The 23541-nt window shown below is 35.4% G+C and overlaps 1 protein-coding gene and 1 non-coding gene across 4 annotated transcripts; both read right to left on the reverse strand.

The window, feature by feature from the left end:
* Positions 1–5840: 5840 nt before the first annotated feature.
* On the reverse strand, positions 5841–5948 carry LOC112739178 (small nucleolar RNA R71). Its single transcript, XR_003170115.1, has one exon. It is a non-coding gene; the product is annotated as a small nucleolar RNA R71 (small nucleolar RNA).
* Positions 5949–19007: 13059 nt separating this feature from the next.
* LOC112738302 (glycerophosphocholine acyltransferase 1) lies at positions 19008–23208 on the reverse strand. 3 transcript variants are annotated; one of them, XM_025788681.3, is made up of 8 exons: positions 22727–23185; positions 22560–22628; positions 22401–22458; positions 21966–22066; positions 21239–21334; positions 21053–21146; positions 19667–19892; positions 19008–19569 (listed from the first exon to the last, which is right to left on the reverse strand). In XM_025788681.3, exons 1-8 carry the CDS (start codon positions 22808–22810, stop codon positions 19257–19259), a joined length of 1041 nt encoding a protein of 346 aa, XP_025644466.1. In that variant the 5' UTR covers positions 22811–23185; the 3' UTR covers positions 19008–19256. The 3 variants fall into 3 exon arrangements, with proteins under 3 accessions (XP_025644466.1, XP_072067977.1, XP_029147432.1); XM_072211876.1 differs by having other exon boundaries at positions 21966–22251; positions 22727–22976; XM_029291599.2 differs by lacking the exon at positions 21239–21334 and having other exon boundaries at positions 22727–23208.
* Between the last annotated feature and the right edge of the window lie 333 nt (positions 23209–23541).

The following is a 23541-nucleotide window of genomic DNA, read 5'->3' on the forward strand; positions in this document are numbered from 1 at the left end:
AGTCCACTTTGCATACCTTTTGTTCAATATCCCTTGAAAAAAGTTTGGAATTAGTTGTCTTTATTTCTTTTCATCCATATTAATGCGTCCATAATTTACCAATGAATCTGCAATTTCTTTATCTAATCCAATAAGAAAGCGTCGCATAAGAACTTCATGACCCTTTTTAACATTAGTCTTGGCCATCAAATATATAAATTTATTGTGGTACTCTTTTACTGATTTGGAACCTTGTTTCAACTTACGAAACTTTTCAAGAAACTCGTTGTGGTATGATGATGGCATAAACCAGTTTCTCATAATTTTCTTCATATTCTCCCAACTGCATATTCGTCTTTTTTCATACCTTCTTGTAGATCTTCCTAACTCATTCCACCAAATATGAGCATCATCGAAAAATCTTGCTTCTACCATCCGAATCTTCTTTTTCCTCTGAAAGGATGTAACGTGGAAAAATTGACTCTACCTTCCTTTTCCATTCAAAATAAATTTCAAGATCATTCCTCTCTTTAAATGTAGAAATTTTCAACCTAAAACCCTTTCTTGCATATGAAATTCTTTCATCATCGTTATCACAATCTTCAATTCTCATTGTTCCTAATTTGAAAATCTAAAAAAGGATAAAAAGGACCTCACATCGCTCTTCTCACGTGTATCACTCGAATTAGGTCACTCGTATTTATGTAAGAACCAGAGTTTTCACGTAAAATCGTTCTAATAAAATGATAATTTTTAAGTGCCCGAAGTAGATTCAAAATTTAGAAGTTTTCATTTGAAATTATAAAGGTGAAATTTGAATTCAATAGATTTTTCTGAGTTGGAAAATATATCTTTTGCGAAAGAATTTTGTAAAAATGTGTACTGGAGTTTAACCCGACAGTACCGACTCTAGACTGTCCAGTACCGTATTTTGAGAAAAATAAGATTTTGAAAGTTGATTTTTTGTTTTAAAAGGACAAAAATATTTTAGAATTGAAAACCGGGCACTAATCTTAAAGGTTTTAGCCCAAAGTGGGCCAAACGGACCTAAAACGCTAACGGATTGGACCGGGACCCAAACTGGGCCCAAGGCACAACATATATAAGTGAGTTAAATGAGCAACTTAGCTCATTTTCACCCTCCAAAAAGAGAGAGAGGCGCGGTTTGAGAGAAGAGAGGAGAAGAGGTGATGTTACTATTCATCATCACCTTCCGGGAGCCATAACTTGAGCTACGGAACTTCGATTGACAAGCCGTTTGCGGCCACGCGAAGCTCTCAATGAGGTTTTCATTTCTATCTAATTTTTGCTGGTAAGATTTCAAAAGTCATACCCCAGTTTCCTGCCCTAACTTTCTGCATTTTTGGGGTTTGGTTTTTGAGTAAGTTTTGTGGTTTTGATTGTTTAGGTGAACTCTAATAGCGAGTAATTGTTGGATTTTACCCCTAATCTCATTGGGTAAGGTAAGTATCTTCAAACTCTTGTGGTTTGATTTTTTGGGTTGGCCATAATGTTGATTCTTGGTATGTTATGTGTATAGCTTGATAGTTGGTGAGTTTTGGAAGTGGTGTTGGTGCTTGAGGCTTGTTGATCTTGTTGGAATCAAGCTTTGGGTGTTTGCGCATATTGGGAATTGGCCAAGGTATGGTTTCAGTTTTCTTTATGTAATATGTAATGTTTTGTGAACCTTAGGCAAGTTGACCTTAAGATAGGATTTGATATTTGGGTGTATGTTTGATTGTATGTGATTTTGATGTTTGAAGATAAGTTGTATGGTGGTGATGATGATATAGAGTTTTGGAATGTGGAATATATGAATTTTGATGTTGATTGTTGGTAATTAATGACTATGAAGATTAATGATGAATGTTGTGTGATGAGCGGATAATTTATACGCTTTTTGGCATTGTTTTTAGTATGTTTTTAGTAGGATCTAGTTACTTTTAGGGATGTTTTCATTAGTTTTTATGTCAAATTCACATTTCTGGACTTTACTATGAGTTTGTGTGTTTTTCTGTGATTTCAGGTATTTTCTGGCTGAAATTGAGGGACTTGAGCAAAAATCAGATTCAGAGGTTGAAGAAGGACTGCTGATGCTGTTGGATTCTGACCTCCCTTCACTCAAAGTGGATTTTCTGGAGCTACAGAACTCGAAATGGCGCGCTTCCAATTGAGTTGGAAAGTAGACATCCAGGGCTTTCCAGCAATGTATAATAGTCCATAGTTTGCCCAAGTTTAGATGACGTAAACTGGCATTCAACGCCAGCTCTCTGCCCAATTCTGGCGTCCAGCGCCAGAAACAAGCTGCAAAGTGGAGTTCAACGCCCAAACTGGCACAAAAGGTGGCATTCAACTCCAAGAAGGACCTCTACACGTGTAGACTTCAAGCTCAGCCCAAGCACACACCAAGTGGGCCCCAGAAGTGGATTTATGCATCAATTACTTACTTCTGTAAACCCTAGTGACTAGTTTATTATAAATAGAACTTTTTATCATTGTATTCGCAGTCTTGGTTACTCCGGTTCCCCTCTGGGGCCGAGACCAATGAACTCCATTATCACTTATGTATTTTAAATGGTAGAGTTTCTGCACTCCATAGATTAAGGTGTGGAGCTCTGCTGTTCCTCAAGGATTAATGCAAAGTACTACTGTTTTCCATTCAATTCAATTCAACTTATTCCGCTTCTAAGATATTCATTCGCACTTCAACCTGAATGTGATGAATGTGACAATCATCATCATTCTCTACGAACGCGTGCCTGACAACCACTTCCGTTCTACATTAGACTGAATGAGTATCTCTTAGATTACTAATACAGGGGACCGAGTCCGAGATATTGGGATCTTCGTGGTATAAACTAGATTGATGGCGGCATTCATGAGAATCCGGAAAGTCTAAACCTTGTCCGTGGTATTCCGAGTAGGATTCTGGGATTGAATGACTTTGACGAGCGTCAAACTCGCGAGTGCTGGGCGTAGTGACAGACGCAAAAGGATAGTAAATCCTATTCCAGTATGATCGAGAACCTCCAGATGATTAGCCATGCAGTGACAGCGCATCGGACCATTTTCACAAGGAGGAATAGGATGCAACCAACGACAAAGGTGATGCCTCCAGACGATTAGCCGTGCTGTGACAGAGCATTTGGATCATTTTCCCGAGAGAGATCGAAAGTAGCCATTGGCACCGGTGACATCCTTACATAAAGCCAGCCATAGAAAGGAGTAAGATTGATTGGATGAGGATAGCAGGAAAGCAGAGGTTCAGAGGAACGAAAGCATCTCTACTCGCTTATCTGAAATTCTAACCAATGAATTACATAAGTATTTCTATCCTTATTTTAGTATTATTTTCGAAAATCCCATTACTATTTTATATCTGCCTGACTGAGATTTACAAGGTGACCATAGCTTGCTTCATACCAACAATCTCCGTGGGATTCGACCCTTACTCACGTAAGGTATTACTTGGACGACCCAGTGCACTTGCTGGTTAGTTGTGCGAAGTTGTGAACCATGGTATTGGCATCATGTTTTTGGCGCCATTACCAGGGAAAGAAAGAGCAATGAATTTTACATAATCAAAGTGTAATCACAATTTCTGCGCACCAAGTTTTTGGTGCCGTTGCCAGGAATTGTTCGAGTTTGGACAACTAACGGTTCATCTTGTTGCTCAGATTAGGTGAATTTTCTTTTTGTTTTCTTTTCAAAAATTTTTCAAAAATCTTTCAAAATTTTCTCCTTTGTTTTCGAAAAAAAAAATTTTTTTTAAATAAAAATGTTTTCAAAAATAAATTATTCTATGGCTTCAAAACTTTCAAGAATGAATTCTAGAGTTTCATGGTAACATGTTGAATCCTATCTGGCTAAAAAGCCATACCCAAAATCCTTTGGGATTGGTCTTCAACTAATCACCTCAATGGATGTAAATCCATTCTAAAGCTTGAATGGCTATTAAGCCATGTCTGACCCTTTGATTGGAGCTTTAGACTAAAGAGCACAAGATTCCTGGAATTCATATTAAAGATTTTGAAATCATTATTTTTGTTTTTTCAAATAATTTTCGAAAAAAATACAAAAAAATTAGAAAATCATAAAAATCAAAAGTATTTTTTGTGTTCTTGTTTGAGTCTTGAGTCATGTTATAAGTTTGGTGTCAATTGCATGTGCATCTTGCATTTTTCGAAAAAATCATGCATTCATAGTGTTCTTCATGATCTTCAAGTTGTTCTTGGTAAGTCTTCTTGTTTGATCTTTGCATTTGCATGTTTTGTGTCTTTTCTTGTTTTTCATATGCATTCTTGAATTCTTAGTGTCTAAGCATTAAAGAATTCTAAGTTTGGTGTCTTGCATGTTTTCTTTGCATTAAAAAAAATTTTTCAAAAATGTGTTCTTGATGTTCATCATGATCTTTATAGTGTTCTTGGTGTTCATCTTGACATTCATAGCATTCTTGCATGCATTCATTGTTTTAATCCATAACTTTCATGCATTGCATCATTTTTCTTGTTTTTCTCTCTCTTCATTAAAAATTCAAAAATCAAAAAAATATCTTTCCCTTTTTCTCTCTCAAAATTTCAAAAATTAGATTTGACTTTTTCAAAAATTTTTAAAATCTAGTTGTTTTTATGAGTCAAATCAAATTTTCAATTTAAAAATCTTATCTTTTTCAAAAATCAAATCTTTTTCATTTTTCTTAGTTATTTTCGAAAATTATAAAAATATTTTTCAAAAATCTTTTTCTTATTTTTATATCAAATTTTCGAAAATAACAATAACAATTAATGTCTTGATTCAAAAATTTCAAGTTTGTTACTTACTTGTTAAGAAAGATTCAAACTTTAAGTTCTAGAATCATATCTTGTGATTTCTTGTGAATCAAGTCATTAATTGTGATTTTAAAAATCAAATCTTTTTTCAAAAAAACTAATTTTTATAATATCTTTTCTAACTTCCTAACTTCTTATCTTTTCAAAATTTGTTTCAACTAACTAACTAACTTTTTGTTTGTTTCTTATCTTTTTCAAAACCACCTAACTAACTCTCTCTCTCTCTAATTTTCGAAAATATCTTCCCTCTTTTTCAAAATTTCTTTTTAATTAACTAATTATTTCAATTTTTAAAATCTTAATTTTCGAAAACTACTAACCTTTTTCAAAAACTATTTTCGAAAATTACTAACTCTTTTTCAAAAATTATTTTCGAAAATTTCCTCTCTCTCTTTTCTTCTCCTTTTCTTCCACTCACCTAAAGGGAACCTCTATACTTGGGTAAAAAGGATCCCTATTATTATTATTATTATTTTTCTGTGCCCTCTTCTTTGTCATATGAGCAGGAGCAAGGACAAGAACACCCTTGTTGAAGCAGATCCAGAACATGAAAGGACTCTGAAGAGGAAACTAAGAGAAGCTAAATTACAACTATCCAGCAAGCACCTGTCAAAAATTTTCGAACAGGAAGAGGAGATGGCAGCCGAAAATAATAATAATGCAAGGAGGATGCTTGGTGACTTTACTGCACCTAATTCCAATTTACATGGAAGAAGCATCTCCATTCCTGCCATTGGAGCAAACAATTTTGAGCTTAAACCTCAATTAGTTTCTCTGATGCAGCAGAACTGCAAGTTTCAGGGACTTCCATCTGAAGATCATTTTCAGTTCTTAACTGAATTCTTGCAGATATGTGATACTGTTAAGACTAATAGAGTAGATCCTGAAGTCTACAGGCTCATGCTTTTCCCTTTTGCTGTAAGAGACAAAGCTAGAGTGTGGTTGGACTCTCAACCCAAAGACAGCCTGAACTCTTGGGATAAGCTGGTCACGGCTTTCTTAGCCAAGTTCTTTCCTCCTCAAAAGCTGAGCAAGCTTAGAGTGGATGTTCAAACCTTCAGACAGAAAGAAGGTGAATCCCTCTATGAAGCTTGGGAAAGATACAAACAGTTGACCAAAAAGTGTCCTTCTGACATGCTTTCAGAATGGACCATCCTGGATATATTCTATGATGGTTTATCTGAGCTATCAAAGATGTCATTGGATACTTCTACAGGTGGATCCATTCACCTAAAGAAAACGCCTGCAGAAGCTCAAGAACTCATTGACATGGTTGCAAATAACCAGTTCATGTACACTTCTGAAAGGAATCCTGTAAATAATGGGACGCCTATGAAGAAGGGAGTTCTTGAAGTTGATACTCTGAATGCCATATTGGCTCAGAACAAAATATTGACTCAGCAAGTCAATATGATTTCTCAGAGTCTGAATGGAGTGCAAGCTGCATCCAACAGTACTCAAGAGGCTTCTTATGAAGAAGAAGCTTATGATCCTGAAAATCTTGTAATAGCAGAGGTGAATTACTTAGGTGAACCTTATGGAAACACCTATAATCCATCATGGAGAAATCATCCAAATCTCTCATGGAAGGATTAAAGGCCTCAACAAGGCTTTAATAATGGTTTTTGGCATTGTTTTTAGTATGTTTTTAGTAGGATCTAGTTACTTTTAGGGATGTTTTCATTAGTTTTTATGTTAAATTCACATTTCTGGAATTTACTATGAGTTTGTGTGTTTTTCTGTGATTTCAGGTATTTTCTGGCTGAAATTGAGGGACTTGAGCAAAAATCAGATTCAGAGGTTGAAGAAGGACTGCTGATGCTGTTGGATTCTGACCTCCCTTCACTCAAAGTAGATTTTTTGGAGCTACAGAACTCGAAATGGAGTGCTTCAAATTGCGTTGGAAATTAGACATCCAGGGCTTTCCAGCAATGTATAATAGTCCATAGTTTGCCCAAGTTTAGACGACGCAAACTGGCGTTCAACGCCAGCTCTCTGCCCAATTCTGGCGTCCAGCGCCAGAAACAAGCTGCAAAGTGGAGTTCAACGCCCAAACTGGCACAAAAGGTGGCGTTCAACTCCAAGAAGGACCTCTACACGTGTAGATTTTAAGCTCAGTCCAAGCACACACCAAGTGGGCCCCGGAAGTGGATTTATGCATCAATTACTTACTTCTGTAAACCCTAGTGACTAGTTTATTATAAATAGAACTTTTTATCATTGTATTCGCAGTCTTGGTTACTCCGGTTCCCCTCTGGAGCCAAGACCAATGAATTCCATTATCACTTATGTATTTTCAACGGTAGAGTTTCTGCACTCCATAGATTAAGGTGTGGAGCTCTGCTGTTCCTCAAGGATTAATGCAAAGTACTACTGTTTTCCATTCAATTCAATTCAACTTATTCCGCTTCTAAGATATTCATTCACACTTCAACCTGAATGTGATAAACGTGACAATCATCATCATTCCCTACGAACGCGTGCCTGACAACCACTTCCGTTCTACATTAGACTGAATGAGTATCTCTTAGATTACTAATATAGGGGACCGAGTCCGAGATATTGGGATCTTCGTGGTATAAGCTAGATTGATGGCGGCATTCATGAGAATCCGAAAAGTCTAAACCTTGTCCATGGTATTCCGAGTAGGATTCTGGGATTGAATGACTATGACAAGCTTCAAACTCGCGAGTGCTGGGTGTAGTGACAGACGCAAAAGGATAGTAAATCCTATTCCAGTATGATCGAGAACCTCCAGATGATTAGCCATGCAGTGACAGCGCATCGGACCATTTTCACAAGGAGGAATAGGATGCAACCAACGACAAAGGTGATGCCTCCAGACGATTAGCCGTGCTGTGACAGAGCATTTGGATCATTTTCCCGAGAGAGATCAAAAGTAGCCATTGGCACCGGTGACATCCTTACATAAAGCCAGCCATAGAAAGGAGTAAGATTGATTGGATGAGGATAGCAGGAAAGCAGAGGTTCAGAAGAACGAAAGCATCTCTACTCGCTTATCTGAAATTCTAACCAATGAATTACATAAGTATTTCTATCCTTATTTTAGTATTATTTTCGAAAACCCCATTACTATTTTATATCTGCCTGACTGAGATTTACAAGGTGACCATAGCTTGCTTCATACCAACAATCTCTGTGGGATTCGACCCTTACTCACGTAAGGTATTACTTGGACGACCCAGTGCACTTGCTGGTTAGTTGTGCGAAGTTGTGAACCATGGTATTGGCATCATGTTTTTAGCGCCATTACCAGGGAAAGAAAGAGCAATGAATTTTACATAATCAAAGTGTAATCACAATTTTTGCACACCATTGTGATTTATTATTGTTTATGAGGATTGTGGAAAAGTGAATGTTGATAATGGTTACTAATGTTGAGATTAATTGAGAAGGAGTATGAATATTAATGTTGATGACAATTGGTGAAGGATGTGAGTTTCATGAGAATAATGTGAGGAGTAAACACTTTGATGAATTTGGATAATGTTAGATATTGTTTGGTGATGATTATTGAAATTGATGAGGATTTGTAGTGGTTGTTGATGTTGTTGTTGTTGGTTGATGATGATTATAAGTGTTTATGATGGTTTTGGATGTTGATGATTAAGGGTGTTGATGGTGTTGAATGGTGTAATTGGGATATTTTAGATGGTTGAGTTGGGAGAGGAATGGTATGGAATTTTATGTTGTTTAGGTATTGCTTGGGTTGTGATTGGTTTGGTTTTGGATTGAGAGTTTTGGTAAAATTGAGGTTTTGAGACTTTTGATAAAAACAGATTTTTGATGAACTATGACAGATCATAACTTGAGCCTCAGTTTTCAAAACTTGTTGAAATTTGCTTTAAAATAAAGTTTATTGAAAACTATTTAAATGGATATAAAGTTTGTAGGAAATGGATCTTTGTAGAGGAAGTTATGATCATTCAAACTTTGGTGTCAAAAATCTGAATTCTGTGCATGCTACAGAATTTGTGATTTCTGGTTTGTGTGCGCATGCACAGCCTTATGCGCACGCACACCCTCTGTGAGTTTTTGAACCTGTGCGCACGCACACACAGGGGAAGGCTTGCTGTTGAGAGCGCTAGCACGACCTGTGCGCGCACACAACCAACGAAGTTTTGCAACCTGTGCGCACGCACAGCCCTATGCGCACGCACACGTTGGAAGTGCACTCTGTTGAGGGCGTTCACATGCCTTGTGCGGATGAACAGAGTTGAAAATTTTACTACCTGTGCGTACACACACCTCTATGCGTACGCAAACATTTTGAAAACTTTCCTGGGCGTGCGCATGCACACCCTTGTGCATACACACAGGCCCTGTTTTTCAACTAAATTCTTATTTTTAACTGTTTCACATTCCCAACTAGCTTGTAAACTTCTGTGATACCTATTTAAGACTCTTTGGCTTATTTTTTTTGGGTATCAAAACATGGGAAAGGTCCTAGTAGATTTAATTTGGGTATTACTTTGAAAAGTTAGAGAACAGAGGTTTAGGCTTCTGGTGTATTGAGGATGAGTTTGGTTGAGCGAGAAAGAAGAGTAGTGAACTTGGTAATTACTGACAACAAAATGAGAAACTGAAAAACCGATGAGTTCGGAATGAAAAATTATGAGTTGATGATGGTTATGATGAGTTAAGAACTTGGAAAGGAATGATGAAGAAATTACTGGATTATATGAAAGTGTGCGGAACCTATATCTCCGGCATAGCAGATTTCTCTGCTGCATGACTAGTTGTTGTTAAAAGTGTGCCAGGCACTATATCCTTGGAATGTTGAGAATTGATAATTGAAAGTGATTTGAGATGAGAAATGGTGATGACTGGTGATGCTTTGAGGTCGATGGACTTGTTGGATGTGGATAGTGTGCCAGGCACTATATCCTTGGAATGATTTATAATGAAAGAGATGTTGTTGTTGTTTTCCTTCTTTGCCGCAAGAGTGTGCCAGGCACTATATCCTTGGGTTAAGCATGTGAGTGTATCCGGCACTATATCCGTGGGCAGATAGAGTGTGCCTGGCACTATATCCGTGGGTCAATAAAGTGTGCCTGGCATTATATCCGTGTGCGTGGCAGAAAAGGCTGCATTCGGAAGGATGTGTCAGGTTGGTATTTACGGACCGACAAGTGATATCACAACCAATAGGACAGAAATTCATCATATGCATCTCTTATGTGCTTGTTTGCTTTGATTACTTGAGTTTGCCTAATTGTATAATATGCCTACTTGCTTCTTGAATTACTTGTTATATATGATTACTACATGTGTATTACCTGCGTGCATTAATTGTGATTGTCTGGTACTGAGGAGGTTAGGTAGGCGATGGCGATGGGATCGCACGGAGGTTAGGTTGGCGAAGGCTGTGGGATATAGCGGTGTGATTAGTATTAGTTAGAATTTTCCTAAGTTTAGATAACCTTGTTTACGGTTTAAGTTCTTTATTTATTTATTTTATTCTAAGCTTGAATATCCGTATGCGATGTGAAGTTCTAGGATTGCCTTCGACGTCCCGGAGCCTTACATCTTACATTATTGGGCACTGTTACCATACTAAGAACCTCCGGTTCTCATTCCATACTTTGTTGTTGTTTTTCAGATGCAAGTCGTAATTCACCTCGGTGAAATTGCGGACGTGGTAGCAGAGCCGAGTATGGATTCTTCCTGGTTTATTTCTGTTTTATGTTGTTGTATTACTTTCTCTCACCCTTTTTGTTTTAGACTTTATGGCCTTAGAGGCTTACTTGAAAGATAAGTTGTATAAGCAGTTTTAGCTCCAAAACTCTATATTTCTCTGGTTGTAACTAGTCGGCTTAAACTCCGAAAGCTGCGGCTAGTTTTCTATGATTATTATACTCTTATATCTATATATATGTTCCATTCTTTTGCATCTATACCTTGTATCTTATGCGTTAGCTTCGTGTGAACGTTTCGCGCTTTTATAATTTTGTCTTTGAGCTTAATCCTTCATCGGGCTTCTAGAATATATTATTTCCTTCTATATATAAATATATATAAGCCTTAGAATTGTCGTAACTTTTGATTAACCTTTGCTTTACGGCTAGAGGTAAGGCTTAGGGTAATTATGGTGTTACAATTTACACTCAATTTGTGACTTTATCCTCTTTCGAGCTCACCATTCTTGTCTTTTTTCACTCTTGGATTACTTTAACAAGTTGCACGTCAGAAATCAAGGAATAGAGACAACTAAGATAAACTTAATGATAGAAACTTTTTGATTTGACAAAAAACAAAAATCAGATTATATGACAGGACACAAAATAAAGATAGTTTCTAGAGTTATAGAGATACTAGAAGAATTTTCAATCCCAATTGATATCCTAGAGTAATTTGAAACTTATAAAATTTTGGATACTTAAATATTGAAATCAACAATCTTTGTTGATTATATTACATTCTCTTCTTTTTTTTTTCAAACTTTTTCTTTTTTTGTGTTTCTTTTTTTTTTTTTACGAATTTAGTATAGTAAAATTGAAGACATAAAAGATAAAACAAAAAAACTAGACAAAGGTTTTCTTTTTTTGGAATTTTTTATTTTTTTAATGTGACTCTAAAGTAAAATTGCAGAAATAGAAACTAAAACAAAGAGACTAAACAAAAACCTTAGAACGTGTAGATAAATAAGAATTTTTCTATAACCTGTAACTGATACCAGATAATAAGAAAATAAGAACGAAGAACGAAAGGATAAGAAAATATATGGACAAATTAAAGGGAATAACAAAAGACACAGACAAAATTGAAAGAAATAAGAAAAAACATAGTAGAAACATAAAAAGATAAATAAAAGAATTTTTCTACTAGACCCCTAAGAAACCTGCTCTTAGCAACCTAGGTCATAGGAAGGGTTTTTCCTACTAGACCTTCAAAGAACATGTCCTTGAGAACCTAGATCAAATGGTTGAAAATTGAAAGAACTAATACTAAAGAATTACCTTAGGTTGGATCCTTCAAATTTTTTCATTCAACAAGCAAAAGAAATCAATCATCTCACTTGAATACACATTGAAAAATATGCATAAAGTAATCATGAAAATTTATTCATCAAAACTTGTGTAAATTGTCTCACAAAAAGTGTTTAAATAGACCCCTAACAGATTTGCCTAAAAGATAAGATAAAACTTAATTTAAATCTCATAAAGATAAGATAACTATTTAAATCAGATTTGATCTTATTGGATTAGATCATATTTGATTTAAATTTAAAATTCTAAAGATATGATAACCAATTTAAATTGTGTGTGATCTCATTAGATTAGATCAAGTTTGATTTAAATTTAAAACACCTGAAAATACTAATAAACAAAATAAACCAAATCAAATCTTTTGATAACCCTAACAACAAATCAAATTTAATTCTAATAGAATAAATTCGAATTTATGTCTTCCCAATAAACTTGAAGAAAATTTTTGGGCTTCTTGTTGTCCTCGCTTAGTCCAATGGGTCTTATGATTATCGCCATTTCAGCACTACTATTTTTGAGACAAATTCCTGGTCTCATTGATGTCAAAGACAGGCATGGTATAATTCATCTAGTATTCAGATCTTTGAACATGACAAGATTACCATTTTATTCTTTAGCTCTAAAATACTAAAAATACCCTTTTGAACACATATTACCAAGGTAGTGGGGTTGTGAGGCGTAAAAAATTTCTACTAAATTGTCTGATTGAGAGATTTTCAAGCCTCAGTGTTAAAGACGACAAGAAGAAGAGAGGATACAAACTATCACAAAGGAAACAAAGTAACTCAAATACAAATCTTAAGTAATGAAAACCAAGCTAAATTTGATAAAAGCCCTAACGCATCATTAAATACAAAAGGTATCCTCATTGAAATTCAAAACATTAATGTCACTACTTTTGTTTATTCAAGCTAGTTTAAGAGGATGAAAAGGATGGCTTGTAGTGGGTAGGAAGGGATGGAGAATGTTATCGGGGCAAAAATGAAGGGCTGAAAATGAGGTGGATGGAGTTTAAGTGAGTAATGCTAGTTTTAATGAAAAGAGGATGGAGGATTATGGAGCATGTTAGCCGTGCAATGGCACCCAAAGCACCATGAGAGTCCTTACATGAAACTATCAGGAGTTTGGAGAAACCCCTAATAGTCCATAATTTGAAATGGATTTGTCAATCCTACTCTTCCGAGATGATTTTTATATGTGAACAAAAAATCAATCTTGCAACCTAAAAAGGAAAATTAGAGTATGTCGTTATTCTCAATTTTTAATCATTGAACTAATTGGCTTGGCGGGTGGGGGGGGGGAGGGGGATGGTGTTATTAGCATGGAAGGAGTATATGGAAGTGAAAATATTAGGGCACAATTCTTACAACATATCAATTTTAGTCAAAGATGCTACAAACAATCAAGAATGGAGACTGGTGGGTGTTCATCTCAGCACTGCTGAGCATACCCAATTAGTGCAATACTAGGAATTAGCAGCTCTTCTTCTATTTGAAGGCAATGTAGTAATCATGGGAAAGTTTAACACAATCAAGAATTAACCCTAGATTTACACTTCTATTGAAATTTTAATTGTTTTGTTGATGATAATTATCTCGTAGATCTTGGTATGAATGAACAACACTATATTTAGTCTAACCAAAGGATGGCAGGAGAGCTAATTAGAGAGCAGTTGAATCGAGTCATGGATGGGATTTAATGGAGGGGTCTATATGATATGGTTGTGGTGAGGAAATTAGTGAAAACAGTTTGGATCATACTCCTCTATTGTTAGATATCAATCCCCCAAAATGGCCTACTAAGAGGCGATTCAAGTTTTAGGAGAGGAGGTGTGGTGTGGAAGAGATTCGAAAGATAATTATGGAGGCATAGAGGACGGCTATTGAAGGTTCCCCTATGTATTCACGGGCTTAAAAACTAAAATTGTATAGGCATAAACTAGTGTAGTGGCAACAACACAACTGAACCAACTCCAAAAAAACAATTGAAAATATATGTAGAGAGCAAACAACAAAAAGAGGGTTGAAGGTATGATGGGAGGAGGTGTGATAGATGAATTGGAGGCAAAATTGAAGAATACTACAACAAAGAAGAGAGTTACTGGAAGACGAAATCAATGCAAATGACTTCGCGAGGGGGACTGAAATACTAAGTACTTCCATCATAAGTTCCAGTCTAGAAATTAGAGAAATAAAATCTGGCGATTAGTTGGAGCGAATGGTGAAGTAGCCTCGAAACCAGATAGCATTGCTCAGGTAACGAAAAACTATTTCAAAGGAATATTTTCAGCCACTAATCAGGAGGACTCGAACCCTCTGTTTAAGGGTTTTACACTTACAGTTACAACTCACATGAACCGTAGACTCCGGAGACCAGTGACTAAGGAGGAGACCTAGAGAGCCATGTTTAGTAGTTGTGCTCAGAATTCTCCGAGAGACAATGGTTTTATAGCCAAATTCTTCCAATTCTAATGGGAGATAACATGAGAAAATATTTTTAGAGCAATGAAAAGTTTCTTCGACAGTGGTAGAATGTTAAATAGTTTTAACCACATCTAAATATGCTTACTCCAAAAGATTCCAGATGACAGAGATATAGAGATATGTCACAGATTTGACCTATTAGTCTTTCTTCAGTTTTTGACCTATTAGTCTCACTTCAGGTGTTCGGCTGTCAATCATCTGCTCTTTACGAATGATTTTATCATATATAGTAAGACTACAGATGAATTATACAATAATATTTTGGAACTGCTCTATGCCTACAAAGCAATCAGTGGCCAGAAAGTAAATCTCAACAAGTTTGTAGTTTACTTTAGTCAGAATGCATTCTCTATACTCAGACAGCAATTGGCGGATAAAACTGAACATAAAGCATATTGGAGCTCAGGATAAATATCTCGGCCTACCTTCAATTGTTCACAGATTGAAAAAGAATACTTTTGGAATTATCAAAGATAAAGTAAAAACAAAATTCAGGCTTGAAAAAGGATTCTTTTATTCCTGTGTATACTATGTCTTACTTTAAGCTGCTAGACACTCTTCTAGATAAAATTCACAGAATATTAAACAGTTTTGGTGGGGGAAACGGGATGAGAAACGGAAGATGGTATGGATTAGTTGGAACAAGATGACCAAACCTAAAAGGAGGGAGGATTATGTTTTAAGGACCTGAAAGCTCAAAATTTAGCGTTGTGAGAAAACAATTTTGGAGATTGACTACCAATCCTAACTCTCAGCTCAATTGTATACTTAAAGGAAAATACTTCCAATATAATTCACCACTAACAATTCAAAAGGGGGTTCACTAGTCCTGGAGATGGCAAAGTCTATTAGAAAACTGCAAGGTAGTGGAAAAAGAAATGCGTTGGAGTATTGGATCTGGGGAAGAGGTTAGCATTTGGCAAGACCCATGGTTTCCCCTTTACCCATTTCAAATTACTACCAATAATGATACCGGGATGTCGCTTGGGTCACCAATCTTGGCGAAGTTAACAGCCCCACTATGGTGAAAGTAGTCAAGAACCCACCTTGTTGGCTAAGCCAAGGATGCACCTCTTACTCTCAAAGAGTCTAGAGGAAAATAAGCACACAGCTTATTTAAATATATAACTCAATCAATTCAATTCTATTTCATAAATAAAAGGTACATGAGTTATTTATACTAGTGGGAGAAGGAAAAGCCTTCATAACTTGAACGATTTGGAACTAATACATAACATAAAGTTCACTATCATAAATAATATGGGACTTGTATTCTCTTATTATAATTAACTAATATAATTAACCTACTAACTCTAGTTGCTCCCGCTTCATTCTCCCTGGGTTGAAAGAACTCTTGCGTGAAAAGACTTGTGACCGCAGATGATCGATCTCATTGATGAATCCACACCAACAGATCCTATTCGTGACTCGACACCAAAGAATCGCACTCACAAATCAGATAAAATTTTACAAGATCCGTGGCAGCAGACGATCTTATTGACGAATCCGCACCAAAAGATCCCGTTAGCGAATCAACGCCAAAAACCTGCACCCATAAATCAAATAAAATTCTACTAAAGCAAGGTTAAGGCCGCAAGGACCGACCTTGCTCTGATACCAAACTGATGCCGGGACATTGCTTGGGCCACCAATCTTGGCGAGGTTAACAACCCTACTATGGTGAAAGTAGCCAAGAACCCACCTTGGTTGGCCAAGACAAGGATGCACCTCTTACTCTCAAAGAGGCTAGAGGAAAATAAGCACACAGCTTATTTCATATTCAAATCAACTTCAACTCTATTTCATAAATAAAAGGTACATGAGTTATTTATACTAGTAGGAGAAGGAAAAGCCTTCATAACTTGGACGATGTGGGACTAATACATAACATAAAGTTTACTATCCTAAATAATATGGGAATTGTATTCCCTTATTATAATTAACCTACTAACTCTACTTGCTCATGCGTCAAATAACAATCAGAATACAGATATATCGAGTTAAGAACTTACTAACGGTAGAACGCAGGTGGAATCATGAACTGATTAACACTGCTTTTGCCCTAGAAATCGCTTCTCGAATCCTTGCTACATCTGTGAACAATGAAGGCAGAGACAATAATTTGGTCCTAGAACAAGAAACAACAATATGATATAACATCAGGTTACTTAATGGCCTATGGGTTTTCACATGCCTCAATCGAGCATTTCCCCCAAATTATGCATAATACAACCATATGAAAGAGAATTTGAGGCCTAAAAATCATTCAAAAATCAAAATATTTGTTTGGAAAGCGATGCATGAAAAGCAACCAGGGTTGAGCTTGATTCATCAAAAGTTTCCTTCGACCCCCCTGCCGTCTCCACTGTGGAAATAAAGCAGAATCAATAAACCACTGTCTTTAACGATGTGGCCCAACTGGAGATGTCTATAGAATGTCACCCCCTTGCGGCACTCCCTATCCAACAGTAGTTTTGTTATAACCGAAGAGAAGGAAAAAAAAAAACAGAAAGAAGGAGGGACTTAGTGAGTCACATGACTCACTCCCCTCCCCAGCTGCAATTATTTCTTTCTCCTGGAACCCTTCCTTCTCTTCTCAATCTCATTTCTTCTTTCTTTCTCTTTTCTCCTTCTTCTTCATCTCTTCCATCTTCTCATATCTTCTTCTTGCAATTACATACTATTATCAAACTCACTTTTATCATCTTACTTCCTTTCTTTCCCCTACTCTATCTCTATTTATTCAAAATCTAAGTTTTTCATAACCCCCAAATCAAGAAGTTCATCTTAATGAGTGAAGTCCGATTATTATTGACGCTTCAAGGTAACTCTTTGACTCAATAATTAACTATATTTTTAATATTTGTAATCTCTGTATTTATGGGTATACATAAATCCGAACTAGGGTTATTAGGGTTAGAAAATTTGTGACTTTTGTCAAAGTGAGTAAGATCATGTTAATTGACAATATTAGTAGCTCACAAACATCATTATTGTCATATTTTTAGAGTTGTAAAGTTATTGGACATCATTTGGTAACTCGTTGACGCGCTCAGAGTTGCTCCGGTTCCTTGGAATTAAGTTGTGAGTGGATATTATTATCAATATTTAAATTGAATTATTATTTTTATAGTTTGAAAATATTTGATTATTGTGCCTTTTGAATTTTTGAAATAAATATTGATTTGTGAAAAATTTATAATTTTATAAAAAAAAACACATGAGACGATATTTATATATTTTGTAAAGTATACATGTTTTCTTACTTGACTTCATTAAACTTTAATTAAATTTTATTATGCAGTCTTATATATATTTGATTAATTATGAAATTTGGTAATATGTTATAAGAATTAGAGATTTGTTATAAGTGATTTGGTTAGGATTAGTTTGGGAGAATCTGACTAGAAAACCGTAGTTAACTGCGGTTATGACGTTAATTTAGATGCATCTAACTTAGACCTCAGCTAGTAGGGGCGTTGCTAGCCCAACGTGTAGGCCACACATTGAATCTGTTATACCGTACAGGCACACTAGAGGAAAGGGCTACTTTTAGAGGTGGAGCCGCCCTAAGTGTGTAATATTTGATTTGATTTGACTTTTGGAATGAGAACTCGCATTTCAGTTCATTCCGCTTAATTATTTATCTATTCATTTGCATAAATTAATTAATATGAATTCCTCATCTTTAGAAAGAAATATAATTTTCAAGGTAAAATTTGTATTGTCTCATGTGGGTTATAAATATAATATTTGCTTACTGAGTTACAAAACTCACCCTATCATATTCCCATGTTTTTCAGGTACAGGGTCATTCCAGGTTTCATTCCATCCGCCCCACAGTAGATCTTATACATTTCGGTGAACCCCTTTATTTCCAAGGGCTATGTGATATGTAATGGAACCTTCATGCAAAAACCTAGAGTTTGTCAATGCTCCATGACGCAGACAGGGTCCTCCTATAAGTTATGTTATTTTGAATCTCGAATTGTTTAGATAATAATTATAATTTGATTATGTAAGACTTATGGATTTTATATACTTTAGTTATCAACTTTATATGATGCGTATTTTGACATGTTTGGTTGTGGATATAATTAGAATATGTTGTTGTTGTCGTCTTTGAAAATAGATGTTTATTATTTATAGAAAAATAATATTTATGTTAGTAAGGTCCTAAGAATAAAGGAGATTTTATCCGTTTCTCTGAAAATTTGGTCATTTGAACTTGCTGAGAGACTTGTCCCTTGAACGCTAATTATGGTTTGGTTCGGGCCATGACAAGTTTGAATCCTTCATGGACTGATGGCAAGCAGTTCAATCAGCGGTAGCGCAAGGGGCCTCAACGACAGTGATTTGGGACCTTTTGCAACGCTGAACCGGGGGATTTGGAAAACTCGTAGCACTGAGATTTTTGAGAGAGAAAAACTAGATGCGGCAAGAGTATTAAAAATAGCGCTGAAGGTTCATCATAGATTGCATAGCCATAGCAGTTTACTGGATGCTCAATAGAACTCTTCTTTTGTTTCATTCTTCTCGAGCATTTTCTTGTCAGATTATGATACATTTGGCTCTCTTGGGAGATCCCCATTTTCTGTCTTTTGGTCCCACTTTTGGACAACTATTGTATTATTTTCTCATAAGTAATACAAATATCTTAACTTAGTAAAAAAAATAGATAGATCAAAGATACCATGAACTCTGAATAACAAACAAGAAAGCACCTAAACAGATATATACCTTTTGTTGTGTTTTTGCTAAATATCCACTTGAATAAACAAATATGGCATGAGAAAAAAGAGAGAAACTATATACGCATATCCAACATCATTTCAACCTCAACTTTAATACCTGATTAACAGTAGTGTTATATAGTTCAAACTACGTATACATGAGCTCCTCATGATTCACAACTATCTCAACATGCAAAACTTGCTACCATTTTCCATCACTATCTATGATGAGTTCTCATTTTGATTCTGAACAGCAGGTTGCATTTCTGATTTCTTTTTCTCCTTGAGAATTACCTGCCTAGGCATCACATCTAACAGAAAGCTTGCTCCATTCCACGCTGAAGCGGAGACCTTGAGTATTTGGAACACTACCGATATTTCATACGACAGGAAAATCGGAACAGTCAGTGCCGTGGTTGCCACGGTAAACACGGCTTGAAGAAAAATGAACATTAACAAGCGATTCTGGTCGCCAAGCAAGCCGCTTAAGCGCCACCATAAATTGTTTGCTTTCTTAGCCTTTTTCGAGAGTTCCCTACAAAACAATGAATTCAATAATAAGAATAAAAGGTTACCAATCAAACATGAGCACAAAAAAAGATTTAGGGAAGTATGAGAGAGTTGTTAATTACCTGTATGAAGTCATAACTTCAGGATCTCTTGAAAACCTTTGCCGGCGTAACACATTGACAATGAGATAGTATAGAATCTGCCACAAAGAATAAACCACTAAGGGAACCAGAACCAACCACATCCAGAGATAGGATTTATCTTCGGCATAAGACCATGTATTTCTCTCTGCCTTCAAGGCCTCCAAGGCCGTAGGGTTCCACCACCGGATGGTAAAGAAAACCAACCCTGGAAATACTTATTGGTTAGAGCATTAAGAGCCTTAAACAAACCTAAGTTCATTCCAATGATAGCATGTCTCTATTGTTGTGATGTCTATATGAAGAAGTTCAAGCTTCTACAATCAAGAAATATTCGAATAGCACTTTTTGCAATGTAAATGCAAGATATAGTGATGCATATAAGAATTCATGTAGACATGGTTATATATTTAAAAAAAATGTATGAAGTAGCACAATGAAGCATGGAATGTGAAATGAAGCCTTGAAAATTTCCAAGAACAGGTAGAGAAGTTTCTAAAGAGAAAGGATGAGTGTGAATAGACAAAAAGAAACAGCAAGAATACCATCGAGGATTTGTGCTTTTTGATGCTGTTGTTTAACAATGAGGAGCGGATTAACAAGAATAGAAACATATAAACCAAAATATTTTGCATTCAAGTTGAAAGCAATGTAATTAATAATGGATAGTGGCTCAGCAGTGAGCCAAAAATCCCCTATCAAAATATAGCGGTTAGCAGATAGCGCTGTGGAATATAACATAAGGAATAGCAGCAAATGTTATATATATCACCCAGATGATGAATTATATGGTAACTATGATTATGATAACTATGAAACTTTAGCTACACTTCTTTAAGTGTAGCTAAAATTAAGGTCACATTATTTTACTACTTGACAACACTTTTTAGTTTGATCACACTTTTTTTTCAAATTAAAAAATGTTGCCATATAATAGAAAAGTGTTACCTTAATCTTAGCTACACTTTATAAGTGTTACCAAAGTTTCATAGCTACCATAGCCACTATAGAATGCACCCACATACATATAAATTCTACCCACAAACACTAAAAGTAAATAAAATAAAATAAAGTATAAAATAACCCAGATATTGATACATAGAAAATGGTATATAATTATCTATTAGATGGATAAGGGTCAAAAAAAGGGGTAAGAACAAAAGATTGAGAGATGTATAATAAAAACAAAAACAGATCAAAGGAAACAAGCTGCACTATAGCTTTGTAGTCGTTGTTAAAAAGGCAGCATGCTACATGAGCGTACTGCTGCTAAATGGAACCATTCTACAGAAGTGTATTGCTGCTATAGCAGTTTTTTGGCCACATAGACTGAAAGAAGAGAGGTATATAAATGAAGGTATAATATACCAGGTAAAAGATGGATAAGAACACTGACAATTTTGTCTACGGAACTGAAGACCAAGCTGCAGCGCCAAACAATCAAAGCCCACGCCAACGGCCCCTGCAATGCAATTGCACTTTGATAAGCTACAACACCAACAAATGAACCAATTTTCTACCAAGATGCCAAATTACTAGCGAGAATGTGCTTACCTCGGCAAACGAAAAGCAAACCAGAAAAAGCTTTTCATTTCTTGGATAAAAAAGAAGGAAAACCAAGAAGATTGTATTGGCATAATAACAAAAATCCTGAAAACACGAGAACAATTGTGTAACTAATTTTGATTTCTTATGCTTCTATAGTGGCAACTTACAAAATTAATAACTAGATCCCCATGATATTGAGAACATTGAAAGAGTGTTCTAATGATTTCAATTAGCAAGGAATTGAAACTCTGATTGAATCCATAAAGCTATCTTCTAATGATTTTGTGGCCCTCTACCTCCTAAACACCATTCTACTCTAGAAATGCATGGGCGTCAGGATACAAATATAAGACAAACACAAAAATATGTTTAGTGCCAAAGACATGTACAAGACAACGTGTCCCAGAACACACGTTTCCTATATTTTTGTCGCTAAACAGTGGAAACCGAGAGGACACTGTATTTATGTCCTATTTCAACTATCAAACACACCGACATTAATAACATCATCTGTATATTTGACAGTTAAACATTACTCTGTTCCATTCCCAACAAATGCCAAAACGTGCTACAAATGACAAAATTATTCCTAGGGTAAGAAAAAAGCAAAAGCAGTACTCCAATTCATTCATATTCCTATACTTCAGCTTTGTTCAATGACACTCATATTCATCCTAGAAGCATGCCTACACATAGAATAAACTTCTAAAGCATATGACCTAAAGTAGCTTACCAGAAGATAGTAATGCCATTTCTTGAACTTATAGTATATCCAGCGAAGAGGAACAAATATGACATAGAATAAACAATACACTAAGGGAACGTCCTGTGGTCCTGATAAAAAAATAAGGAAAGTTAAAAAAAATACAATAAAGATCCAAGTAAATGTATTTTTAAAAATTACTATAGTGTTCATCACACTTCAATCTCTTCCCTTCTTTTAAACGACCATTTATGCGGGCAAAATACAGAAGCTAGTTATTTTTGCTGATTTGTGTTACGTGATCCACTGCACTAGACTATACAAACTGTTATTATCCAGACATCAGTTTAATAAGTCCTTTAATTAATGGATATTTTATAATATGAATGATCACTAATTGATATTCCACACGTTTCGATACCAATTCCAGCATTTAACATTGAGTGAATGAATGAATGAACTTACTTGCCCCAAGGAGGAAGCAAAACCCACCAAAAGAAAGAACCCCCAAAAGATGCGTCACCTGATATCATGAATAGAGAAAGAAAAGCATAAAAATACTGGATGTCATTGTCATACATACTTAAAAACTCAAAATAATAAAAAAGAGAAGAAGGCAGGCACCTTGCTGAGGAAGCTTTCGTGTTCTTCGGCCCGTTTGGCGATCATAACGGCTTGTTTGGACAGAACCTCCTTTATTTTGTGCCAAAACCAAAATCAAACAACATTCTAATTGAGATGATAATAAGAAATAAGAAATAAAAGAAAAAAGAGTATGATAAGTTGATTACCTTGGACCTGTCTCTGAACCTGCGCCTCACCTTCTCAGGTTGCCCATCGCCGTACTGTATGTAATACTCTTCGTTATCTGACATCTTCAATTTCTTTCTTCTGATCAAACACAACAACACTCAAAGTTGCTGCAATTAATTTTGAGATTTTATTGCCTTAAATTCTTTCTCTCTCTTTCTCTTTCTCTTGTGTACTTTGTATTTTAAGGAAGACAACCTCTCCTGCACCTCTTTCTTCAAACTCGTTATCATTTTAATGTGGCTGTTTTTTGGTATTCATGTAGATTGAAAAAGTTATATTATTAATAATTTAGTCTTCAAATAAAATAAATAAATACGTGTATTCTTTAAATATGAGGATAAAATAATTTTATTCTAGAACAATATATTGTATTAATTAATGAATTTAGAATGTTCCATTTACTAACTAAATTAGTTTTGCTTATAGTCTAGAAACGTGTGGATTATTTCAGATTTTTGGTAGATAACGGGACCAACTACTAACAGGGTATATAGGAAGAAAAACAAGGCCACAAAATACATGAAGAATGGAAATAATGGGTAAACGTGGCAATAATAGAAGTGATCTGCTAAATCTTAAGAATATACGTGTCAATACTCAGTAGAGTATAAGTTAAAGAAACGAATTAAATATGGCACCGTATACATTCAGGTGTACGTAAATTATTGTACATAATAATAATAATAACAATAATAATAATAATAATAATAATAATAATAATTTTTTTGAAAATCAATAAAACTAATTAATTTTATAAATAAGTCTAACTAAATACTTTTAACAATTTTTTACA

This window comes from Arachis hypogaea, chromosome 13, assembly GCF_003086295.3.
Source record: "Arachis hypogaea cultivar Tifrunner chromosome 13, arahy.Tifrunner.gnm2.J5K5, whole genome shotgun sequence".
NCBI classification, from domain to species: Eukaryota; Viridiplantae; Streptophyta; class Magnoliopsida; order Fabales; family Fabaceae; genus Arachis; species Arachis hypogaea.

Excerpts from the sequence above, each read along its gene's own strand:
- LOC112738302 (XM_025788681.3), bottom strand. The coding sequence starts at position 22,810 with ATGTCAGATAACGAAGAGTATTACATACAGTACGGCGATGGGCAACCT. Across the intron at positions 22,459-22,559 it reads ACGAAAGCTTCCTCAGCAAG|GTGACGCATCTTTTGGGGGT; the intron begins GTGCCTGCCTTC and ends TCATGATATCAG. Across the intron at positions 19,893-21,052 it reads TCTTATCCATCTTTTACCTG|GGTTGGTTTTCTTTACCATC; the intron begins GTATATTATACC and ends AAGTATTTCCAG.